Source organism: Motacilla alba, chromosome 1A (assembly GCF_015832195.1).
Source record: "Motacilla alba alba isolate MOTALB_02 chromosome 1A, Motacilla_alba_V1.0_pri, whole genome shotgun sequence".
Lineage (NCBI taxonomy): Eukaryota > Metazoa > Chordata > Aves > Passeriformes > Motacillidae > Motacilla > Motacilla alba.
In genome coordinates, this window is record NC_052031.1 from 61,388,789 (window position 1) to 61,408,527 (window position 19,739).

A 19,739-nucleotide genomic window follows, 5' to 3' on the forward strand; every position below is an offset into this window, starting at 1 on the left:
ACTTAATGATTTTCCTCTTTTTTTAATATTATGTATGCAGTGTCACTATTGCTAGCACTAGAAGTAAAGAATCTTCATCTTACTTCCCAGGAAGGGTAGAAAACATCTGTTTATTGAATCATAAGAAAGGAAAGGTCCTTGAGAAATTTACCATTTGTCTACACAAATCACAGCTCTTCCACTGTTCAGTTGCATTTTTTAATAATGAAAACGTTATGGAGAAGCAATGAACATCAAATGCAGCTCACAGGAAGTGACAGATTCCAGGGGTATATTTTTCTTTCCTACCCAATCCAACATCAAACATTCGCTCTCATTTTACTTGCTAAAAAGGGGGGAAGAAAAAATAATACATTAAATTAATAATATATAATAATATATTAAATTAATAAAATGCACATAAACCCCAACAGAAATGGATATGGAAAATAACCTGTTTGGATATGTCTAAAAGGTCTCACTTCTGACAGGCAATCCCTGTGTTTGAAGGGATGGGTTTTTTGAAGTCTGGTTTGGAAGCCCTCCTAAACTAGTTTGATCAAATATCTGCCATGCTCTAAAGGATATGGATTATTAAGAATATGGCTGCTAAAGAATATGGATTATTCTAAGCCTATGGTCCTGTGGTCTGTACAGGTCTGACTACAGAGTGACACAGAGTGGTGTGGCCATGCTGCTGCATGCCATGAAAATATCCATGCTGGTATAGATGAATTTATTGGAATCACAGGACTGCTCACCACCTCCTCTAATTAAACTGGTGTGACTTGCACGTTGGAGACTGCTAAATTTAAACTTTCCCCCTTAATCTTTGGGTTTAGTGTTTTGGCTAATTGCTTTATAGAAAACATTGACCGCAAGGGTTTAGCTGATGCACTGATGAAGGGGCCTTGAATTTGATTAAGAAATTACTTTGGTAGTTTAGGTGCTCTGTGCATCTGCTGTCCTCTCTCCTTGCAGCACAGGCAGAGCAGAGCATGTGCCTGGGAAGCTGCACCTTCAAGTGAGGATTGGAGAGACATGTAAAGAGGGGCTTGCACAAGCTAAAGCTCACATTCTTACATGAGGTGGCTGGCAGCCTGGCTTGTTCTTTCACAAGAAGCAAGCTTTGGGCAACTGGGATAACAGTGCTTGAAGCTGCTGCAGCAGCACATTCCTGTGAGTGCCTGTCAGGCTTGAGAAACCTCAGGAGAGCTGGGTTTGGATTCTGGCTGCATCATCACCTATAAGTTCCTAACAGCATTTAGAGCCACAGGAGCTCCTGGAGTGGTGGCACCCACCTGCAGGGCCCTGCCCTTGGTTTCGATGGGCAGTGTCACTGCAGAGATGGCACAGATGATGCACACAGAGGAGAAGAGACACAGGGCTCCCAAGAAAGAAGCGCTCATAAGAACCTGCAGGTCAATGAACATCAAACAGGAGCTCGTTGGTGTGGGGGGCTGGCACTTAATTAGCAATTAAGAGTGGACAAAGGGTCACACGTGCCTGAGAGACTCCACAATAGAAAAAACAGTATATTGTGAACCTTAAGAGCTTTCAGAAAGTATCAAACACTAGTGAGCTGAACTCTGTGACGGGAGTTACTCTAAGCTGCATCTGGCAAGGACCATCCAAGCACGCTGTATATAGGGTTGGGAGGGAATTGATCACATCCTCCCTTTTTTTTTTGGATGAATTTCAGGGACATCTCTGTATTTGATAGTAGTGTTCAGCACAATGTTTACCAACATTATCAAGCATGCTCTTACTTGTGATATAAATGGAGCCACCATTGCTCCCACACGGCACAATGCTCCACTTGTCCCCATCCCCAGCGCTCGCATTGTGGTGGGATAAACCTAAAACAGGCCAGAAATAAAGTGGATTAGTGCAACAGCAATCTGCAATATCTGTACTTTTCTTTTTAAAAATTTTTATCAGAGAGACCCATTGTGTTATTAAGGGCTGCTAGTGGGATAAGATATGAAAAGAAATACAAGCTCCCCTGGGCCTCATTTGAGCCATTACAAATCTCTCATTTTTTGCCCTAAGTAAAGTTTTAGAGCAAGTCAAAGCCGGATGTGATTCCCCTTTGTTCAGCATTTGTTTAGCACCACTACCAACACTTTATTTCCTGGCTCTATGATCAAAATCACAGAGGTCAGGTTGGATGCTAAAGGAAAAATTTTGTTTATACTGCTGGGCCGTGCTGTATCTGGGAAGCAGGAAGAAAAGATATTGTCTGCAGCGTTCAATTCTGCCTAGTCATTTTTATCAACAGCACCTTTGTTTAGAAGGAAAAAAAAAAAAAGAACAACAGATCCCCATAAGAAATATTCAGGCTTAGAAGAATGTGCTTTGTGTCGTTTATCTTTCACACCTCCCAAACACCTGTGCCAATGAAACACTTAAATGTCAATTTTACTGAACTTTTAGTCCTCTTAATATCAACAGGTTTTAGCAAGTACACTCATATAAGCCTTTGTTTAAATACTTTACTGGGCCAAGCAAATTGAGTAAGTTATTCAAGAAGAGTCCAGGCACTTGGCTCAAAATATTTTGATCACTGATTAAATTGTGAGTAGAATTGATTTATGGTATGGCTGTTACAGCAATGGTCTTCACATCAACAGCAACTTATTCAAAACTGCTAAAATTGTGGTATTAAAGCCAGGTGCAAGTTTAAATATTACAGTGCACTATTAAAAGTGCAAGGGAGCTACTTCTGTTTGCTTTGGATCACTTCAGTCAATTAACAAGGAAATCCATTTAATGCCATACAATTGTTTTTTAAAAAAAGAACAACAAAAAACCACAACAATTTCAACTTAACTTGCAGAACTCATGGCTCCAAAGACATATGAAGGAAAAGCTCTTTAAAAGATTAATACCTTTTGCAGACAGAACATAGCAATTTCCATTAAGTGAAAATAAACATACATATAACTCCATATACTACCTCATACAGCCTCTTAAGTGCTGTTCCTTTTAGTGGTAGTCTGTCTTCTCACTGCGGGGTTAAATAGGGGAAAGATTGGGGGTTTTGGAAGGTAGTGGTACCAAACATCCTCAAAAATAATGTTTTATAGGAGCTGAGTGACAGCTGGCTTAGTAGTGCACTCCTCTTCCATCTGCTTCTGTCACCTCCAAGCTGGCTTTCTGATTCCTTCTTTTATCTTGCATATGAAAACACTGCAGCCAAGATGCCAGAGATACACAGTTCTAGGACTCTTAACTAGTGCATAAGCTAGCAGGCAGCATTCCTGGGTATACACAAATGGTATTTGAAGCCTCCAAGAAGCTCAACATACCTCAAGGAGAACCCACCTCTGCTGTGTAAATGTAGATGGTGTTGAAGTTGGCTGAAACCAAGGCACGCAGCATGAAGAGAAAGCCAACCATGCCTGCACTGGAGAGAAAGCCATGTGGGGCAGAGTTAATGTCACCAAGCAGCATCAGCAGAGATGCCAGAAAGAAAGAAACAGGGGAAAAAAGGGAATGAAAAATATAACTTCTTTCCAGTGCATGTTGTTCACACATTTTTGAACTTTCTGGACTGTGCCAGGAAGCAGCTTGTTGGATGCTCAGGGGAAGCCACGTGGGCTCAATGGTACAAGTGAGCCCTTCTGCACACCACTGCACCGCAGAATCTGCTGCCACAGCTTTCCCAGGAAAAGGAGAGCCAGTCAGAGGCTTTTCTTAGACCTACAAGAATTACTGGCCTGTCAGACTGGTGACCTGAGAATACCAGAGGTCCTGCCCTCAGCATTGCATACCCTCAAACAAGACCCATAGTCTGAGCCAGAGTACCTTGAGGTGCAGATATTAAGGAGAAGAAAGAACAGAGCTGTACATCCCATGGTGATACACAGGCTTAGACGTCTTCCAAGGAGATTGATGCTGAGAATGTTCACAGGATTCACTGGAAATGAAAAGGAAAACCATAAAGCATTTGATGATCTAACTGCAATGATTGTCTGCCTTGACAGACCTTACACAGTGTGACTCAAAGATACCCGTCTGCGTGCCCAGTGCCTACCAAACATCCTGTAAAATGCACAAACCCAATCATTCTCTTCCCGCACCCAAAGTTTGGGATTTGCCCCGATACCCTTTTTGTTTCACCCTTCCTCTCAGATGGTGAACCTGTGCTTCTCTGAAATTGGCTGTGCTGAGACAGGACACCAATGTCTGTCCTGAGCCATGCAAGGAAGGCATGGCTGGGTGAGCAGCACAGCCCTGGGTGGTTTTGCTCCCTCTGCCCACAACCCAGCCAAACACCAGGGCCTGAGGTGTGCCCCACTGGGTGCCCTGCTGAGCCAGGAGCCACAAGCTCATGGCCCGCATCCCAGAGGCTGCTAGCAGTGCCCAGTTCGTGTCAGCCCCTGTCACCAAGTGCAGGCACAGCTCAAACCTTTGCAGCGAGCCCTGTGAGAGGGGAACGGCAGGGGGAATGGGGGAAGAGGTTACGTGCGATCTCCCCGGCTGTGCTGATGATCATGGTCTGGTAGGCAGCGGGTCCAAAGAAGTGGCAGTGGCAGGGGCTGCGGCTCTCCTCAGAGTCATCGCTGGAGTCCTGCAGCGGTGGGGCTGCAGAGCCACAGACAAGGTCCCGCTCCAGCAACTCAGCACTGGCCAAGATGACACCGTAATAAGCGAAAGCTATGCCAAGCCTGTGGGGAGAAATGCTGCAGTGAGGTGCAGCTATGATGGGGAAGGTGAGGAAACTCAAATGCAGCAGGTTTGGGGTGTCCTGGAATCTCTGCTGCTGCTTGCACCAGCTCTGCATGATGGAACCCCTTAGCCTGAGCAGAGAGGTGGCTCAGGCATCCACCAGGCCCCTGGTCACCTGTCCCATGACACTCCCCCTCTACCTATGGCCAAGCACTGCTCCTTCTCAGTAAACCTCACCCCAGCTCCTAGCTCAGCTTTGTATTGGGTTTGCATGGTAAGGTTTTGGTAGTGGGTTGGGACTACAGGGGTGGCTTCTGTGGGAAGCTTCTGGAAGCTTCCTCCATGCCTGACAGAGCCGATAACAGCCAACTCCAGCTGCTGACCAAGGCTGAGCCCATCAGCAATACTGGTAGTGCCTCGGGGATAACATTTGTTAGAACTGGAAAAAACTGTGCAAGAGCAACAGCAGCCAGAGAAAGAAGTGAGAACATGTGTGAGAAACATCTCTGCAAACACCCAAGTCAGTAAATGAAAGGCAGGAGGTGCTCCAGGTGCCAGAACAGAGATTCCCCCGCTTCCCATGGTGCAGACCATGGTGAGGCAGCTGTGCCCCACGGAAGTCCACAGTGGAGCAGAGATCCACCTGCAGCCTTTGGAGGTTCTCATGCCAAAACAGGTGGATGCCTGAAGGAGGCTGTGACCCCATGGGAAGCCCATGCTGGAGCAGGCTACTGACAGGAGCTGTAGGTCTGTGGAGAGAGGAGCCCATGGTGGAGCAGGTTTGCTGGCAGGACTTGTGACCCCCTGGGGGACCCAGGTGAGGGCAGCCTTGCTTTGTCATTATCAAGTAATTCAGAATACACCTGACCATAAGCAGGCTGAAAAGTAATTTTCACTTTTTTATCCCCCCCTGGCAGTTTCAGAAATGAACAGCAGAATTTGGGCAACCTGGGAAGGCAAGGAATGCTGGGGGGGATGAGAATGCAGATCTGAGAACATATCAGGAACTCCTGGGATGACTAGGAGACAAAGAAAGATAAAAAAACCAAAAAGGTATTTCATAACACTCATAGCAGTCAAGTGGAAAAAAACCATAAAAAATTCAAGGCCTGACTTCACAACATTTTGAGTCAATGGTTTCCCACAGACCTATTATTTATACATTTCTATTCCAGACAGCAAAGCCAATGAAACATGTATCACCCTTGCATACAGCTACTGGAACACTGCATATGAATCCTGTCTCCTCAGTCCTAATTTCGCCCAGTGACTAGCACTGGTAATGGTGAATGTGTTTCTGTCAGAGCCCCATCTCACCGGTCCTTTGGCCATCCTTGGGGAGAATAAGTTTTCCCCAAGCAGGGAAGGAGAGCTGCAGGCACACAGCTGGTCCCACTGCTGTCAGGTGTGGGCTCTGCCACTGGCTCTCCCCTGGCTCCCAGGAGCTGCTTTGTCCTGAGGCAGGATTCATAGCGCCATCCTGGAAGTCCAGCCCTTTTCTGCCTAAGTTAACAGCAACCAGTCAGGGTGACTGAAATGTGGTCCAAAAACAGGACAAACCTAAGGTGATCAATGTCCCTTCAGCTGCCAAGGATCTGCAGCCACCATCAGAGGCAGAGTGGTGTCCTGTTACAGGCAGAGTCAATGGGAGAATTCTGCTCCCTGCACACTGTCAACCAAGAGAATGAGCTGATAAGCAAGAGACAAAAAAATTTACCATATGATCCATATCTGCAAAGTGGTTCTGAGGTATTTGGGGTGGATGAGGTCCTTGAATCTTCCCCTTCTTTCCTGAAAATCGTACAATAGAAATAGAAGTTTCCATAAAGGCATCTCATATACAGGAGCAAGTATTCTGTGAGAGCAGCTGGCACGCCAGGCCCTCCTGTGCTCCCCCTGTCCCCAGGCTGCTTGTGGCACAGACAGAGTCACAGATGGTAGGACACAGCATCCATCAAACCTCCAGAGAGCAAAGCCCTGCTTCCCAAAACATATCCCCAGGAAGCTGCATTGCAAAGGATGGAGGAAGGGAGAAGAGATCATCCCGAGCTCTCCTGGCCCCAAAGGACCCCAGATCTGAGCAGTCTGGTCCCACTGTGACCATGATGGTGCCAGAGGGGGCCCTGGTTGCTGTTGGGGGCCCAGCATTGCTGGGGCTTCTGTCAGCTCCCACTGCCCTGTGTGCTGCTCTGCCTGTGAAGCAAGATTTTGGACACAGACATCTTTCTGGGGGGCCTGAAGTGCCAGTGAGCAGAGACTGGCAGGCACTGGGGGCCCTGTCTGGCCCGCTGCCCTCCAGGGTCCCACCACCGAGGGGAGACAAGTTCACAGGGATGGTGTGGGTTGACTTTATTTTTATTTTCCTCATCATTGCTTAAGCCTGAGACAGGGCAAAACTAACAAAAGCCCTTCCCACATCCAATGTGGGTCCATTACATAAATTCAATTAAATTAGAGGGAAGCTTTAATCCTAACTAATTCCAATACAATAGCACCATCTTGCATGAATTGCTAAGGACAATACTCAGTGCCTGTGGGATTGAATATACAGGAAAAAGTTCCAGGAAAGGGATTTAAAAGAGCTGAATAATTTTGAGGCCCTGAACAATGGATTTGTCTTATCTTCCTGTCGTGGGGGTCAAAGGAGCCACCTAAGTCCTCCCACCCACCAGTCAGCAGGGCCCAGACTGGATGAGAGGGGGAGAAGTCTGGGAGGAGACTGCCCCCTCCTGCAGCACCCACACATGTTTTTGGGCATTTCAGTCCAGCAGTGATCCACTCCTGAGCTGCTCAGCTGCTTACAGGTACAGGTGGTGCTATCAGTGAAAAGGTCTGTCCTCCTTTGACCCTCTTCTGCTGGTCTGTGGCTCCACACTCAGGATCTGGGGTCCTGGGACACAGTGGACAAGCCAGGCCAGGGGCTTGGAGAAGCCTCTGGGAGTGCTGGATTGACCTAATGGCAGGGATCCTTGCAGCCTGCCTAGTCACAGCAGTGAGAGAGACCCCAAGGGACAGTTCCCAGATCTCATGGCAGAGGAAACACCCCTGCAAGATGGGCGAGCAATAAGGAATGGCATGCTTTGCCACTCGGGAAAGGAAACAAATATTTTCTTAGCCCAATATTTTTCTGAGCGAACACAAACTGAGAAAGAAAAAAAGAGCAGAAAATTCCATTCCATTTTGAAGGCCAAGGCAAAAGAAAACTGACATCTTCATCATTACTTTCAGCAGTTGTTTGGAAAAGAATCAGGCAAGGAGGATGAGAGAGGCAGAGCAAAATGTGGTTGGCAGTCCCACTCCCTCCTTGAAGCCCAGATGCTGGCAGCCCTGCCTAGGATGGATGGGCTGGACAGCCTGGACTTACCTTGGCAGGCTCCCTCAGCTGCCCCTCTGGCATGGCCGCCCCGTTCATCCTGGCTATCCTCTGCAGCGTGGCCAGCGCAGCCGCCGTGTTTCCCGTGGACACGTTGTACCGTGCCGACTCTGGGATGAACTGGAAGCAGAGCAGGAAGCCTTTCTGCACCTCTCCTGTCCTACTCACAGCTTCACATCATGCCCAGGAGCTTGCTCAGGTTGGCACAGGGCACTCCATGAGCTGCAGCAGCCTTCTACCTGTCCTTCTCCCCAGCCATGCCCTGGGGTACTCCATGTGCCCCAGCCCCCCATTCCCTGTGCTGGGGGTTTACCCTGCCCAGCAAACCCTTTTGTTGGTCTAGCTCCCAGGGGTCTGACACTTGATCTGGGTCAAGTGCTTCTGAAAGGTGAAAGCCAGAGACACACATTTAACAAAAACAATCCTGAATTAACTGACATTCTAAAATGAGATGAGGCACATGTTACTTGCTGAAGCAAAAGTCTTGGAAGGCACAACAAGGCCATTTTAACAAAAAGGAAGAAGTGGTTGAAATGTAACTCATCACTAGCATTTGGTGCTCTTTCCAAAATAAAATACTTTTTAAATTAAATGGCTCTATTAACTTATAAACAATTACATCTGTTTCATTCAAATATGAATTAAAGGCCCCCCTTTTTAAAGGTATGTATGCTAACTCTCTCTTTTCTTTCCCCATGGATTACCAACTTCAGCTATCCAAATTTTATGGCAAAAATAATCAGGGATACTAAACATCCAGGTTAAACAGGTGTACATTCACAGCACCCTTGCATTTGCCTGCCCAGGTAGCATCCCAGATGGGTGTGTGCATTCACCCAGCTGCAGGAGAAGCTTTTACATCTGTATAGCCTCCAGCAGCCACAGCTCAGCACTGCAGTGCCCATGAGCACTGTAAGCAGGGATTTTCCACACCACCCTCCACAAACCAGATGGTTCTCATGTCCAAGGCTGGTTTTTCTGAAGCAGTGGGGAAACCTGGGGGAACTGTGGTTTACCCTGGCACTCTGTGAACACTTCACTGAGGCTACTTTCCTCAGCCCTAGAAAATGCTAAGACTGAAGAGAGTGTGCTGTGCCCAGCATTAGATTGAAGGTATTTGTCATTTCTTTCATACACTATCTACCCTGTCTTCCTCTTGGTGCCTGGCCTGTCACCACAATCCCTGGGTACTGCTGGCAGCCTGGACACTGGAACCTGGGCTGCTGGAGGGCTATAGCAGACCAGTAAAGCCAGGCCATCACCAGCAAGGTGCCATCTCCCAGAAGCTGCTCTGCAGCCCTGCCAGGACTTCAGGGCCTTACCAAGCTGCTGTGTGAGATGACTGAAGAGGAGAAAGGAGGACACAAGAAGAGCTTGAGGATGAAGGGGGTGGAGGGCAATGATGCCTGGGGAGACATCAGGACAGTGGCAGTACAGCAGGGAGTGGAGAGTGGAGATCTTCCTACCCTGAACACCAGGATGAGAAGGATGCCAGGGATGGAGGCAATTCTGATCAACCACCGCCAGCCCATGGTTGGGTTCACCACTGATGCCAGGCCAATGATCAACAAGGATCCTGCCAACCAAAACACCTTTCCAAGGGAAAGCAAGGGGTTAGAACATGAACACATAGCAATGATTTGTTTATTTTCTTCCCTTCTCGTCTGGTTCTATGGATAGATGGGGAACTGTGCTAGGGAATGCTGAGGTTCAACTGAGCCATCCCATGGCTGTCTGAGAAACTGGGCTTGGGTGGGAGGAAAAAAGGAAAGACAAAAGTTTGGGGAAGGACAGTGAAGGTAGTCTTATTAGCTCCAGGTAAAAACCACTAATTTGCTATGGGTACAATTGTACCTAAAGCCACTGCTTTTATCCTTTCAGGCACTTCACTGCTAATGCTCACGCTCATGAATTTTCCTGTTGTCTAGGTCTCTGCAGGGAAGCAGAAGATTTACAAGCTCAGGATTCAGGAGATTTACAAGCTCAGAAGGTAAAACCAGGCCAGATTTCCACTGGTGAAAGTTGGTGGCTCTCCAGTAAACTCAATGCCCAGCTATACCAACAGTGAATCTGGCCTCTGGTCTGCAAGTACATTCCTTTCTGAAGTTCTCTTGTTGCCATTAGGAGACAAATCCCTTTCCAGGGGACCACCCAAGGGAGCTCAGCCACAAATCACAAAAGCTGCTGCAAGTTCATTAATATCCTGTGGACAGAAATAACAAATTTCTGGGGAGAAATACAAGAATGTTCTTCCATAAATCTGGGTTTCTGATGACACTTTGGTAATGATGCTCTGGGATCAAGGAGGCTGCAGTGAAAAGTAAATTATCCCTGACACAAATAATTTGGTTCAGCAGTGGGATGAATTTGTGCACTCAGAGGTGTCACCACTGATCATCTGCACATGCAACAACTGCCCACTACAGAAGTCTGCAGTAAGCAATGACCCACCAAGCGGGCACAACCCTCCCACCATGTGTCAGGTCAAATTTGGGACTGTGCTAACCCTCCTGTGCAAAGCCCCTGGCAGAACCTGAGCAGGGAGAGGAGCAGATTAGCACCTCACCTGGGAGTCACTGCATAAGCCACTTGTTATCTCTGGGGGTCCAAAGAGGGGGGAGGGGGGATACACCACATCTTGGAGTGGGGTGGGAATGCCACCAGCTCCAGTGCTTGCCAGTCCATCAGCGCTGGCCCCATTAGGACTGGTAGCCCCATTGAAAATAGTACAACCAAGAGGCTGGGATTCAGCCATCACTCAAAGTCCCTATAAAATGTTTGGGGCATCAAATCATTTGAGAAGCTATTGCCTCTCTCCTGTGTATGTCTTTAATTACACAGATGCCACACTCTGAGGCGCAGGAGGCAGTGGACACTCGCTCAGACCCACACAAGTGGGATTAGTCTGGGAAAAGTAATGATGTGCTGGAGATGTGGCTTCCAAACTGTGGTGGGACAGATCTCCTGGGACGTGGAGATAGAAGAAACAGTGAAGTGCTCACTTTTACCTGAGATAAGGGCAACATGTATCCCCGATATTTGGTGGGCAAAAATTCCGTTTTTATGATAAGTCTAGCATAAGAAGGAAAAAAAAAGCAGAAATACAGATGCAATGAGAATTTCCATACAAATCAAGTAACAATTCAGCTCAACTCATAGAATGAATCCCACCCCTCTTACCATCCCTCTTCCACCTTCAGCACCCAGAGACAAGGAATCCATGTCCAATATGCCTCCCACTCCAGCACCAAATTACATGCAAGGGAAACACAAGGCACAAATCCTTTCCAGCTCATGGTTGTGGGACACAAGCAGCTAAGCACTGCAGTCTATACATCAGGAAACCTATGGGAAGGTCCTGTGGGGTGACTGAGGTGTCAGCACAGGCATAGATACGTTCATAGAAATGAACATTTTAGTAAAGGGTTTTTTCCCATGAAATAAGGAAAACTCTGTTCCGCTCTGGTTGGCATGCCCTTGGGGCAGGGGGCTCGTGGCACGAGCATCTCTCAAGGTCCCCATTGTGAATTGTGTTTCCTTAGCTGGACAGGGAGAGAGAGGTGGGAAGAGGCCCTCAGTGGCTCCCTCTGTCTCAGCCAGTGAAGTGTTTCATAAAATGTTCAGTTTCCTTCCACCCTCATGAGGCTCATGAGCAGCCTCCATGGCCAGGGAATGGGGGCCCTCCTGTGAGGGAGGCTGTGCCAGCAGCTCAGCAGATGTATGATCCAGGTGCAGGTGTCTTCTCCCAACAGCACCTCTCTCTCCCACGTCCTTTCCTTCAGCAAAGGGCTTTTGGGTCAATGTGACCAGTTTGGGGCTTTCCTTTGTGGGCAACAACCAGGCCTTGAGGAACCATGGATGGTGCTGAAATGTTTCATTTGTCCATAAGAGAGTAAACAAAAACCCCCTATTTTTCCAGGCCCCTAGTGAAGTGGTTGTTAATATTGTGAATTTTTCTTCCCCACATCCTCCTTTCTGTCCCAACAAGATAAAAACTTAATTTCAGTGGGAACGTTTCATATAATTCAAAAATAATTTTCTACTTAAGCAGAATTGTTGTGACTTTTTTTTTTTTTTAAGGAGGAAGCAGCCTTTACTCATTTGTTACCTGTCTAATTATTTTTATATGTGCTTAATAATCCCTCTGTCACCAGTTTAATGTAAACCAGCTGCCCTCTCTATTCCAGGCCTCAGGAGTCCTTGGGAACTGCAAATTAGGTCAATTGACCGGGACTTAGTGAAATTACAGAATGGCTTTTTGTTTCAAGGTGATGTGGGAATTTGGTCCCTTTTCCCCCTCCAGCCCCTCCGTTACCTTCTCTGGGAAGGCGGCTTGCACAGCCTTACCCTTGCGCATGGCCCGACACGCCACCTCCTACCATGGCCCGCAGGAACACAAACCAGATGTATGATGGGGCAAACGAGGTCAGCAGGGAGAAATAGGCTGCCCAGAGGAAGGAGAGCAGCAGGATCTGCAAAAGGGCAGGAATTGGGGTCATGAAGCACAGGCTTTGGGGTCATGAAGCGCAGGCTCAGCCAGGCGCATGGCTCTTGTGAGGCGCAGGACAAGGACACGCAGCCCCCAGCAGTCACTCACCTTCCAGCGGCCGTACCGATCGGCCAGGAGCCCGAGCACTATGCTGAACACCATGTAGCCAAAAAACACCATCTGAGGGGAAATGGAACACAGCTGTGGTGGGCCCATTCCCATGGGGCAGCTCTGCTCTTTGAGCTGCGGGTGAGCTGTGTGTTCTCAGGGCAGCAGGATGAACTGTGGCATCCAGAACCACAAGGGGGAGGCTTTCAGGGAATGGCTTCCTTTGTGTTGGCACTCACTGCTGCAGCCCTCAAAGCTGGGGGTGGGAGGCAGGGTTTTCAAAATAAGAATGTGGAAGTGAGGATTTGCTTTGGCATTACATGCTCTGGGCATGGACATCTGCTCTCATCAGCTTCATTTCTGATGTCTACAGCTGTGGCACTGTTCTTGTCCCTGTAAAGAAGCCCTAGGAATTTGTTTGGTTTGCTGGGAATGTGCTTTCCAAAACCCATGGTGGTACCCATGACCACATAGTGGATGACCTGTCTGGGGGGAGCATGAGTCACTCACTGTTGTCACTAAAGCCACCTGCCAGTCTTGGAGCTGCCACTCGCATCGGATGAGAGGGGACACAACGGCTATCAGCATGATCTCCATGGCTTCAGCCACCTTTGGGAACAAGCGTGTGCATTAGCAAGAAGGGAAACCACAAGAAGCCCACAGGGAAAAGTCTTTCAGTCCTACAAGGCCTGCAGCCATGGCAGTTCCACCATGTCAGAACAGTCCTGTGAAGCAATGGTACCTCTGCAGTGGTCTGAGCCCTGTGCCTGACCTGGGAGATCTTGGTGACAGGGAGAGGAGGAGAGGAAGGTACACCTAGAAAGCAGGAACCGGTACACTGTGTATCTGGGAAGTTTGGAAAGAGTCATCCTTGGCAAAGAAGACTCTCACCCTGCTGGGTTATTAGAAGATCTTCAACTATCTCTGGAAACCAAGCTGCTTTGTTGGGTACCTAGCTGTGGATTCAGGCATCTAACATGAACTCTTAAAACTGCTTTTGGTTAAAAATATCATTGCTCCATTGGCTGTGTGCCCCAGTGCTGGCTTCAGCTAGGAATGAGCTGACTGTTTACACGCAGCTTCAGACTTTTTCACCTCAGTTGCAGCAATCTTCATGGATAGACCCTCATTACATATTGAGCCTAGCCTGGCCTCCAGTTTTTGCCCAAGTTCCCAAAACAAATAGGGTCTTAACCCAAAACATATAGGGTCTTAACCCAAGACCCTGAAAGTTATGAAATTTTTCAGGTAGCCAGGGGTGAGAAGATGCCAGGCCTTCTGACCCAGATTGCACAGAATTTGGGTGCCATGGGGATGACATGAAAAATGCAACTGTGAAGCGGAACCTAACCTTCAGGCCCTAACTGAAGACATGTTCTGACAGTGCTCCAGAACAGGGGCCAAACCATGATGGTCTGGGCCAACCTGCTCAGCTTTGCCCTGAAATGGGTCTAATATCAATAGGACCAAAATCTACTTTCACTAACAATGAAAATAGCAGAAATCCTGCTTGAGAAGGTATGTATGGAAAAATGGGCTGGCAGCAGTATATGTTTATTATTGTTATTGCACAGCAATGAGAAAAATGAGAAGAAAGCTTTTTTTCAGGCCAGCACAGATGGCTGCAGATACCTACCCCAGTGCTGCCCATGATGAGGAAAAGCATGATATGAAACCTCCCAAACCCAATGGTTTCCACAGCTTCTTCCACTGTAAATGTCTTTTGTCCTAAACATGAAAAGAAAATTAAGACACAAAACCTATCAGCAGTCAAATTGTACCTCCTCTTCATAAAAAATTTCTCATGCTCCTGTGGGACTGCACCAGGAAAAAGCCTGGAAATATCTACCAACTTTATGTTCACTGACCAGCTGCTGGATGTCCTGGTGGCAGGGCTCAACAGGGGGTTGCTGAAACAGCAGCCAGTGCAAGTGGAGGAAGAACAGCCTTGTACTATTTAAAATGCTTTTGAAACAGAGTACCATTTCAAAAATTATTCCAAGTAAATGAATCCTCAAATTACCAATATAATAAAATGTTTACTCAAAGCAGAGGCCTGAGAAAAGCCAAGCCATCCAGCTCTTCTCACTACTGTAGGCAGCAGCTACCAGCCTGGTAGGTTTGGTGGGAGGGGAATGTAGGATGCTAATGTTGTAGCTCCATGTACAGAGGTTTTAAATGGCTGGAGTGGCACAGCTGAGGACGCTCCTTCTACCCCAGCTAAACAAGGACCCACATTTCTAGTCCTGTCAATAGAAACCCACCTTTTGGTGGTTCTTTTCTCTCTGTGTGGATTTCCTCCAAGCCAATAGCATTTTCTGCCTCTTTTGGTGCAGTGGCCATCTCAGGTTCTGCTGGGATCTGCTGTCACTGCAGGCAAGGCTAGGATTTACCTGTGAAATCTCACAACAGTCACCTGAGCAAGAAAACAGCAAGTTTCTCACACTGGAGTGGAAACTTTCAGATGCAGTCAAATATGAGTTTCATGCAGCTACTGGAAGATATCCCTTCCCATTAGGGTTTTGGTGAAAAACACATAGAAACATCACAGGCTAAGTCAGTTGAACAGAGAGACATCAGGCATCACATCACTCTGATTGTTTTTATGGAAAGTCCAGGGATTGCCTTAGGGAAGACTGGAGACCTGCTAAGACAAGAGAGCATGTGACAACTTCCCCAGCCAGAGGCCAGTGAAATGCAGTGGCAGTCTAAAAGATGCTGCATCTCCAGGAGCCAAGACATGATGCAACCAGTAGTGGTTGCCCCTGTTGTAGGCTCCCCAGTGGAGCTGGGTTGGAGTGGGCAGTAGAGGTGCTGCACTCTGCAATTGCTCAGTGTGGTGGGAGTCCCCACTGAGGCAGAGCCAGGGGACCCAGCCAGCTCCCTAACCCCAGGACCCTGAGGGTGGCAGAGATAGCACTTAGCTCCTCTTCCAAGCAGCACACAGCTTCCTCCTGCAAACCAACCCCTCTGCCTCATCCCTTGGCACACTAATCCCCATCCTCTCAGGGCATCCATAAACACAGCCAAGCATTCTGGATTGCAGCTGGAAGCTGGATTCCTCTGCCAGTGTTTCTGGCTTTCAGCACTAGATCTTTTGGCCTCACCACTGTTGCTTTTCCTCATCAGAAAAACTCATTTTTATCCCAGGGCAGGGATTAAGCACACTGATTACTTAAACCCACAACCTTTCCTGCTGAGTGCATGCTCAGGCACTGCAGAGGGGGGCTCAACACATCTGCCCTTTGCTGACCCCCTCTCCTTTGATGACCACCTTCAGATGTGCTGGGCTTGGCCCAGGCTCCGTTCACAGCCAGCCAGCAGAGTGCGGGGACGCTGCAGAAGGGCGAGGGCTGGAGGGAATTAATGGCTGAGAGCATCTAATGAAAGATACAAAATTCCATTTGAGATAGTGGGCAGCGTGAACACAGAAAGCGTGGAATTGCAGTGCTCCAGGATGGACACCTTGATCCTATACTGAGGTCATTAAGGACTAATGGCAGATTAGTCAGCTGGGTCACATACACTGACCTTGCTGTCACAGATCATTACAGTCCAGCACCCAAGAATATGCAATGGATGTTGGTTACATCTCTCTCTCAGCAGTGCCCTCAGAGGCAGCAATAGCTGCCAGCAGCTCACAGAGCCACCAGCTGATTCTGATGGCCAACAGCTAGGGACTATTTCCAAGTGGAACCGGCTCAACAGAAACCAAACAAGGTGCTTGGAAGAGCCCACAAGAAGAGGTAAAGATTTACTGTGTGTCTGAATCACCAAAAGCTCTGCAATAACAAAATCTGGGCACCTGTTCTTCTCCTTTTCTGTTCCTTTATGACTAGGGACTTGCAAACACATTCTGCCCTGAGCTGCCACATGACACTTCTGTCAGGGTAAACAGACACTCTCCTTCAAAATGTCTGTGGTACCCCAGTACCTGTGGCAGGTACTGTGCACAGTAGTGGCAGGACAAGCATCAAGGCCTGGGCCTTTGCCCACCCATGCTGGGATGCCCTGCTACTGTTTTCTGAGGGGCGTTGGAGCATTTCACTGGTACTTGCTCCGGGATACGGGCATTCCTTCTGGGAAGTGCCACAATTCTTCCACAAAAGGGGAAGGAACCCCAATTCCTGGTGCTGCTGTGCAGAACTTGCAGTGAGGGTCAGGTGCTCAAGCAGAAGGCTGCAGTGCCACCTCCAGCCTGCCACAGTAGCCAGACACCCTCAGAGGCAGCAGGATGGTGGATGAGAACGACACTAGTCTCTACCGCAAATAAAACCACAAACAGCAGCTAGTAAGCAGGTGGGATACACTCTCCAGCACCTCAAATAACACCAGAGATCTGTGCAGGCACAGTAAACCTCCCAACATTTCCTACCAAACCTGAGTTTTGCTCTTCCCAAACCTTTGCAGCCCTGTTTGCCTTGATGGAGCAGCTAGTGTCTATCTTCAGGGAGTCACAAATTCCCCTCTATTTGTAAATCCAACTAAACACCAATTACATGAGCCAAAAGAACAGCAGTGACAAAGCTGTTGCTAGCAGGGAAAATAAAAACCCTCCAGCTGAAGGGAACAACCAAGAATACAGTGAAACTGCTGCTGTGACCCCTCGGAATGATGCTGTGACTCCCCCGTCCCCCCCAGAGGGCTGTGAGGCACAAAGGCCATACAACATGCAGTGCTGCCTCTGACACCACCTGGGAACTCTGTCAGTAAGGTCAGAGACCTTCTCTGGCTGAGAATTTTCCCTGCAGGTGAGAGTGGGGCTAACCGATATTAAGCAAGATTATACTAAATATTTTTTATTCAGTGAAGCTTTCTTACCTCTGTGGTGTCTCAGGCTCAGAGAAGAAGACCTTTTCTCTTTTCTGACTGTTTCTCCTCTGCTATTTATTTTTTACAGTGCTGGCAGTGCTGTTTGTGTGGGATCCAGCTCCCAGGAGTCAGGTTTCTTCCTTGCTGGGCACAGGCAGGTCCCTCTCCACCCACCTCCACCACCCAGAGGTAGGTGCTGCAGGCAGGGTGCCCAAGTGCTGACCTGTGCTTGTCTCACTGCATCTGTAGATCCTTCACAGGCACTGCCTACCACAGGTGTTGGTGTTTACTCATCCCTTCTAGAGAGGATGACTCCAAGCAGGTGGAAGGAGGGTGCTGGGACTCATCATTACTGAAACACCAGCAAGATCTTAGCTTATAGGTTTCAGAGGTAGGTGCTGCAGCAGTCAGTGCCCATGTAAGGCACCTTTGCCATCCCCTGCCTGGGCATTGCAGCCACCAGCTCTTCTTAGGCCAGATAAAGCCAACTCAGGCACCAGCACCATGAGAAAAATAAGGTCTGCTTCATCCTTCTAAATTTCTTGATGAGGTGGCAAAATGGAGGGAGCATTCATTGCTTTAAACTGCCACAGGGATCCCAGCCTTGTTGTGCAGCAAATCTCAGTGCCATGATAGCTGTGGGCTCTTCACTAGGAATGTATGTGCTGACCTTTACTACTCAGTGTTGGTATTGGTCTCACTAGGGTTTCCAAAATCCTGTTTTGAATACATACACTGAGCTGGTGGCAATGGTGCAATACTTTTATCAAAGAACTCCCAAGCTGAATCTCATCCTTCCAAGCATTTGGAAGATATTTGCTACCAGCCAACATTTGCTGTCTCACAGCTTTATTTTATATCTTCTTCTTCTTAATAATATCTAATATTCAGCTGTTATTGGCATCTGCTGAATGAGCTGCACGATGCAAGCTGCCAGATCCATACCATTATGTTTTCATAGCAAAAACTCCAACAGTGTATGTGCAATGACAGAAGGGTGCAGATGTTTCAGCATTCCAGCTCCCCAGCAAAGAAGGGGAAAAATGACCAAAATTCCAGTGAAGTTCAAAGCCACAAAGATGAGCTTTCAGGCCCAGGTGTTCGGGATTGCACAAAGGGATACTATGTCTATTACATTTTTCCAACCACCTCATGATGTTTTACTTATTTGCCATGGAAAGGCAAAGGCCGGTCAGAGTGAAGAACAAATGGAAATGCCTACAAGCATGAAAGGTCCAGGAGAAACAGAAGAGTGGGACATAGAAAAGAAAGGTCTCCATGCTGGCCAAGGATACGATGGAGAACCATCGTATAGGTAAAGACTGAGGAACGTGCTGTTTTCTGGAGGAGCTAGAGGCTGAATCCCAAGAAACTGTTGACTCCTGGAGTTTCTGAAACCTCAGTCCAAAAGCTAGTTCATTATTATCAGTCCAGAGGACCTAAGAGACTGGACAAGAACGTGACACCCAGCTTTTTTCATCTTCCACATTGAAAAGTTTTCCTGGTGGGAGGGCATAGACACACACAGAGCAATAGCTCTCACAGAAGGAATAAAAACTCAGGAAAAAAATGGCTGTGAGTGACTAAAAACAGTTTGCTTGACTTACTTTCTTTGCCTGTTCTTTCTACAAGGTCATTCACTGAGCTTTGTTTAATGTTCATTCCCTACAAAATGACTAAACTCATGCCACCCGTTATCAGAAACAAACTACTCCCTGGCAATGGGATGAGCTTTGGGTCCAGAAGCATCCATTCCCCAGAGGCACAGATCCTGAGTCTGCTACAGAGGGGTGTGCTGAAGTCCTGGCTTGGGTCCAGTAATCACAAGTCACAGCTCTTCCAGCACTGGGTACAGTACAGTTAAAGACACTGGGCTGTTGTACCAAGAAGGTTAATTAGTCTACAGCAATGGTCTCTGCTGGATCTGACCACACCTGATGGCCACATTCACAGAACCAGCTAAACAACATATTCCATTCAGCTTAGCAGCTGTGCAGGAAACAGGCAGTCACTGCTCTACTCCTAAATCCTCCTCATCTTCTGCAGGAAAACCTTTTAAAAACATAGCACTCTTTGGAACATTTCTAGTTTTTTAAAGAATTCTTAAAAAGAACTCAGATGAAACCCAGGGTTCTCTTCAAAGTGTATCAGTGCAACCCTGCCTCTCAGCAATCTGAATGCTTCTGGAATATTAGTGGGCTTGGTCCTCTTGTGGAGTGGGGAAGCATCATTCCCATATCACAAATGCTCAAGTGAGACACAGGCTGTGCTGTGTTATTTGGTTGCACAGAGAGAGAGAGAGAA

The 19,739-nt window shown here is 47.7% G+C and overlaps 1 protein-coding gene across 2 annotated transcripts; it reads right to left on the reverse strand.

Moving 5' to 3' along the window:
- Positions 1–105: 105 nt before the first annotated feature.
- SVOPL (SVOP like) lies at positions 106–19,608 on the reverse strand. Of its 2 annotated transcripts, XM_038154945.1 has the most exons (16): positions 17,445–19,608; positions 14,888–15,016; positions 14,260–14,351; positions 13,134–13,232; positions 12,624–12,695; positions 12,374–12,498; positions 11,035–11,098; positions 9,493–9,618; positions 8,018–8,146; positions 6,371–6,444; positions 4,450–4,652; positions 3,790–3,901; positions 3,307–3,388; positions 1,749–1,838; positions 1,281–1,394; positions 106–325 (listed from the first exon to the last, which is right to left on the reverse strand). In XM_038154945.1, exons 2-16 carry the CDS (start codon positions 14,964–14,966, stop codon positions 314–316), a joined length of 1,473 nt encoding a protein of 490 aa, XP_038010873.1. In that variant the 5' UTR covers positions 14,967–15,016; positions 17,445–19,608; the 3' UTR covers positions 106–313. The 2 variants fall into 2 exon arrangements, with proteins under 2 accessions (XP_038010873.1, XP_038010872.1); XM_038154944.1 differs by lacking the exons at positions 14,888–15,016; positions 17,445–19,608 and having other exon boundaries at positions 12,342–12,498; positions 14,260–14,347.
- Positions 19,609–19,739: the final 131 nt, after the last annotated feature.

What these genes read in the sequence shown, in the direction of transcription:
- SVOPL (XM_038154945.1), bottom strand. Translation starts at nt 14,966, where the DNA reads ATGGCCACTGCACCAAAAGAGGCAGAAAATGCTATTGGCTTGGAGGAA. An exon ending in AGCTGAGGGAGCCTGCCAAG is followed by an intron (nt 6,445 to 8,017) that starts GTAAGTCCAGGC and finishes TACGATTTTCAG; the next exon opens with GAAAGAAGGGGAAGATTCAA. An exon ending in TGGCTCCATTTATATCACAA is followed by an intron (nt 1,395 to 1,748) that starts GTAAGAGCATGC and finishes ATTGACCTGCAG; the next exon opens with GTTCTTATGAGCGCTTCTTT.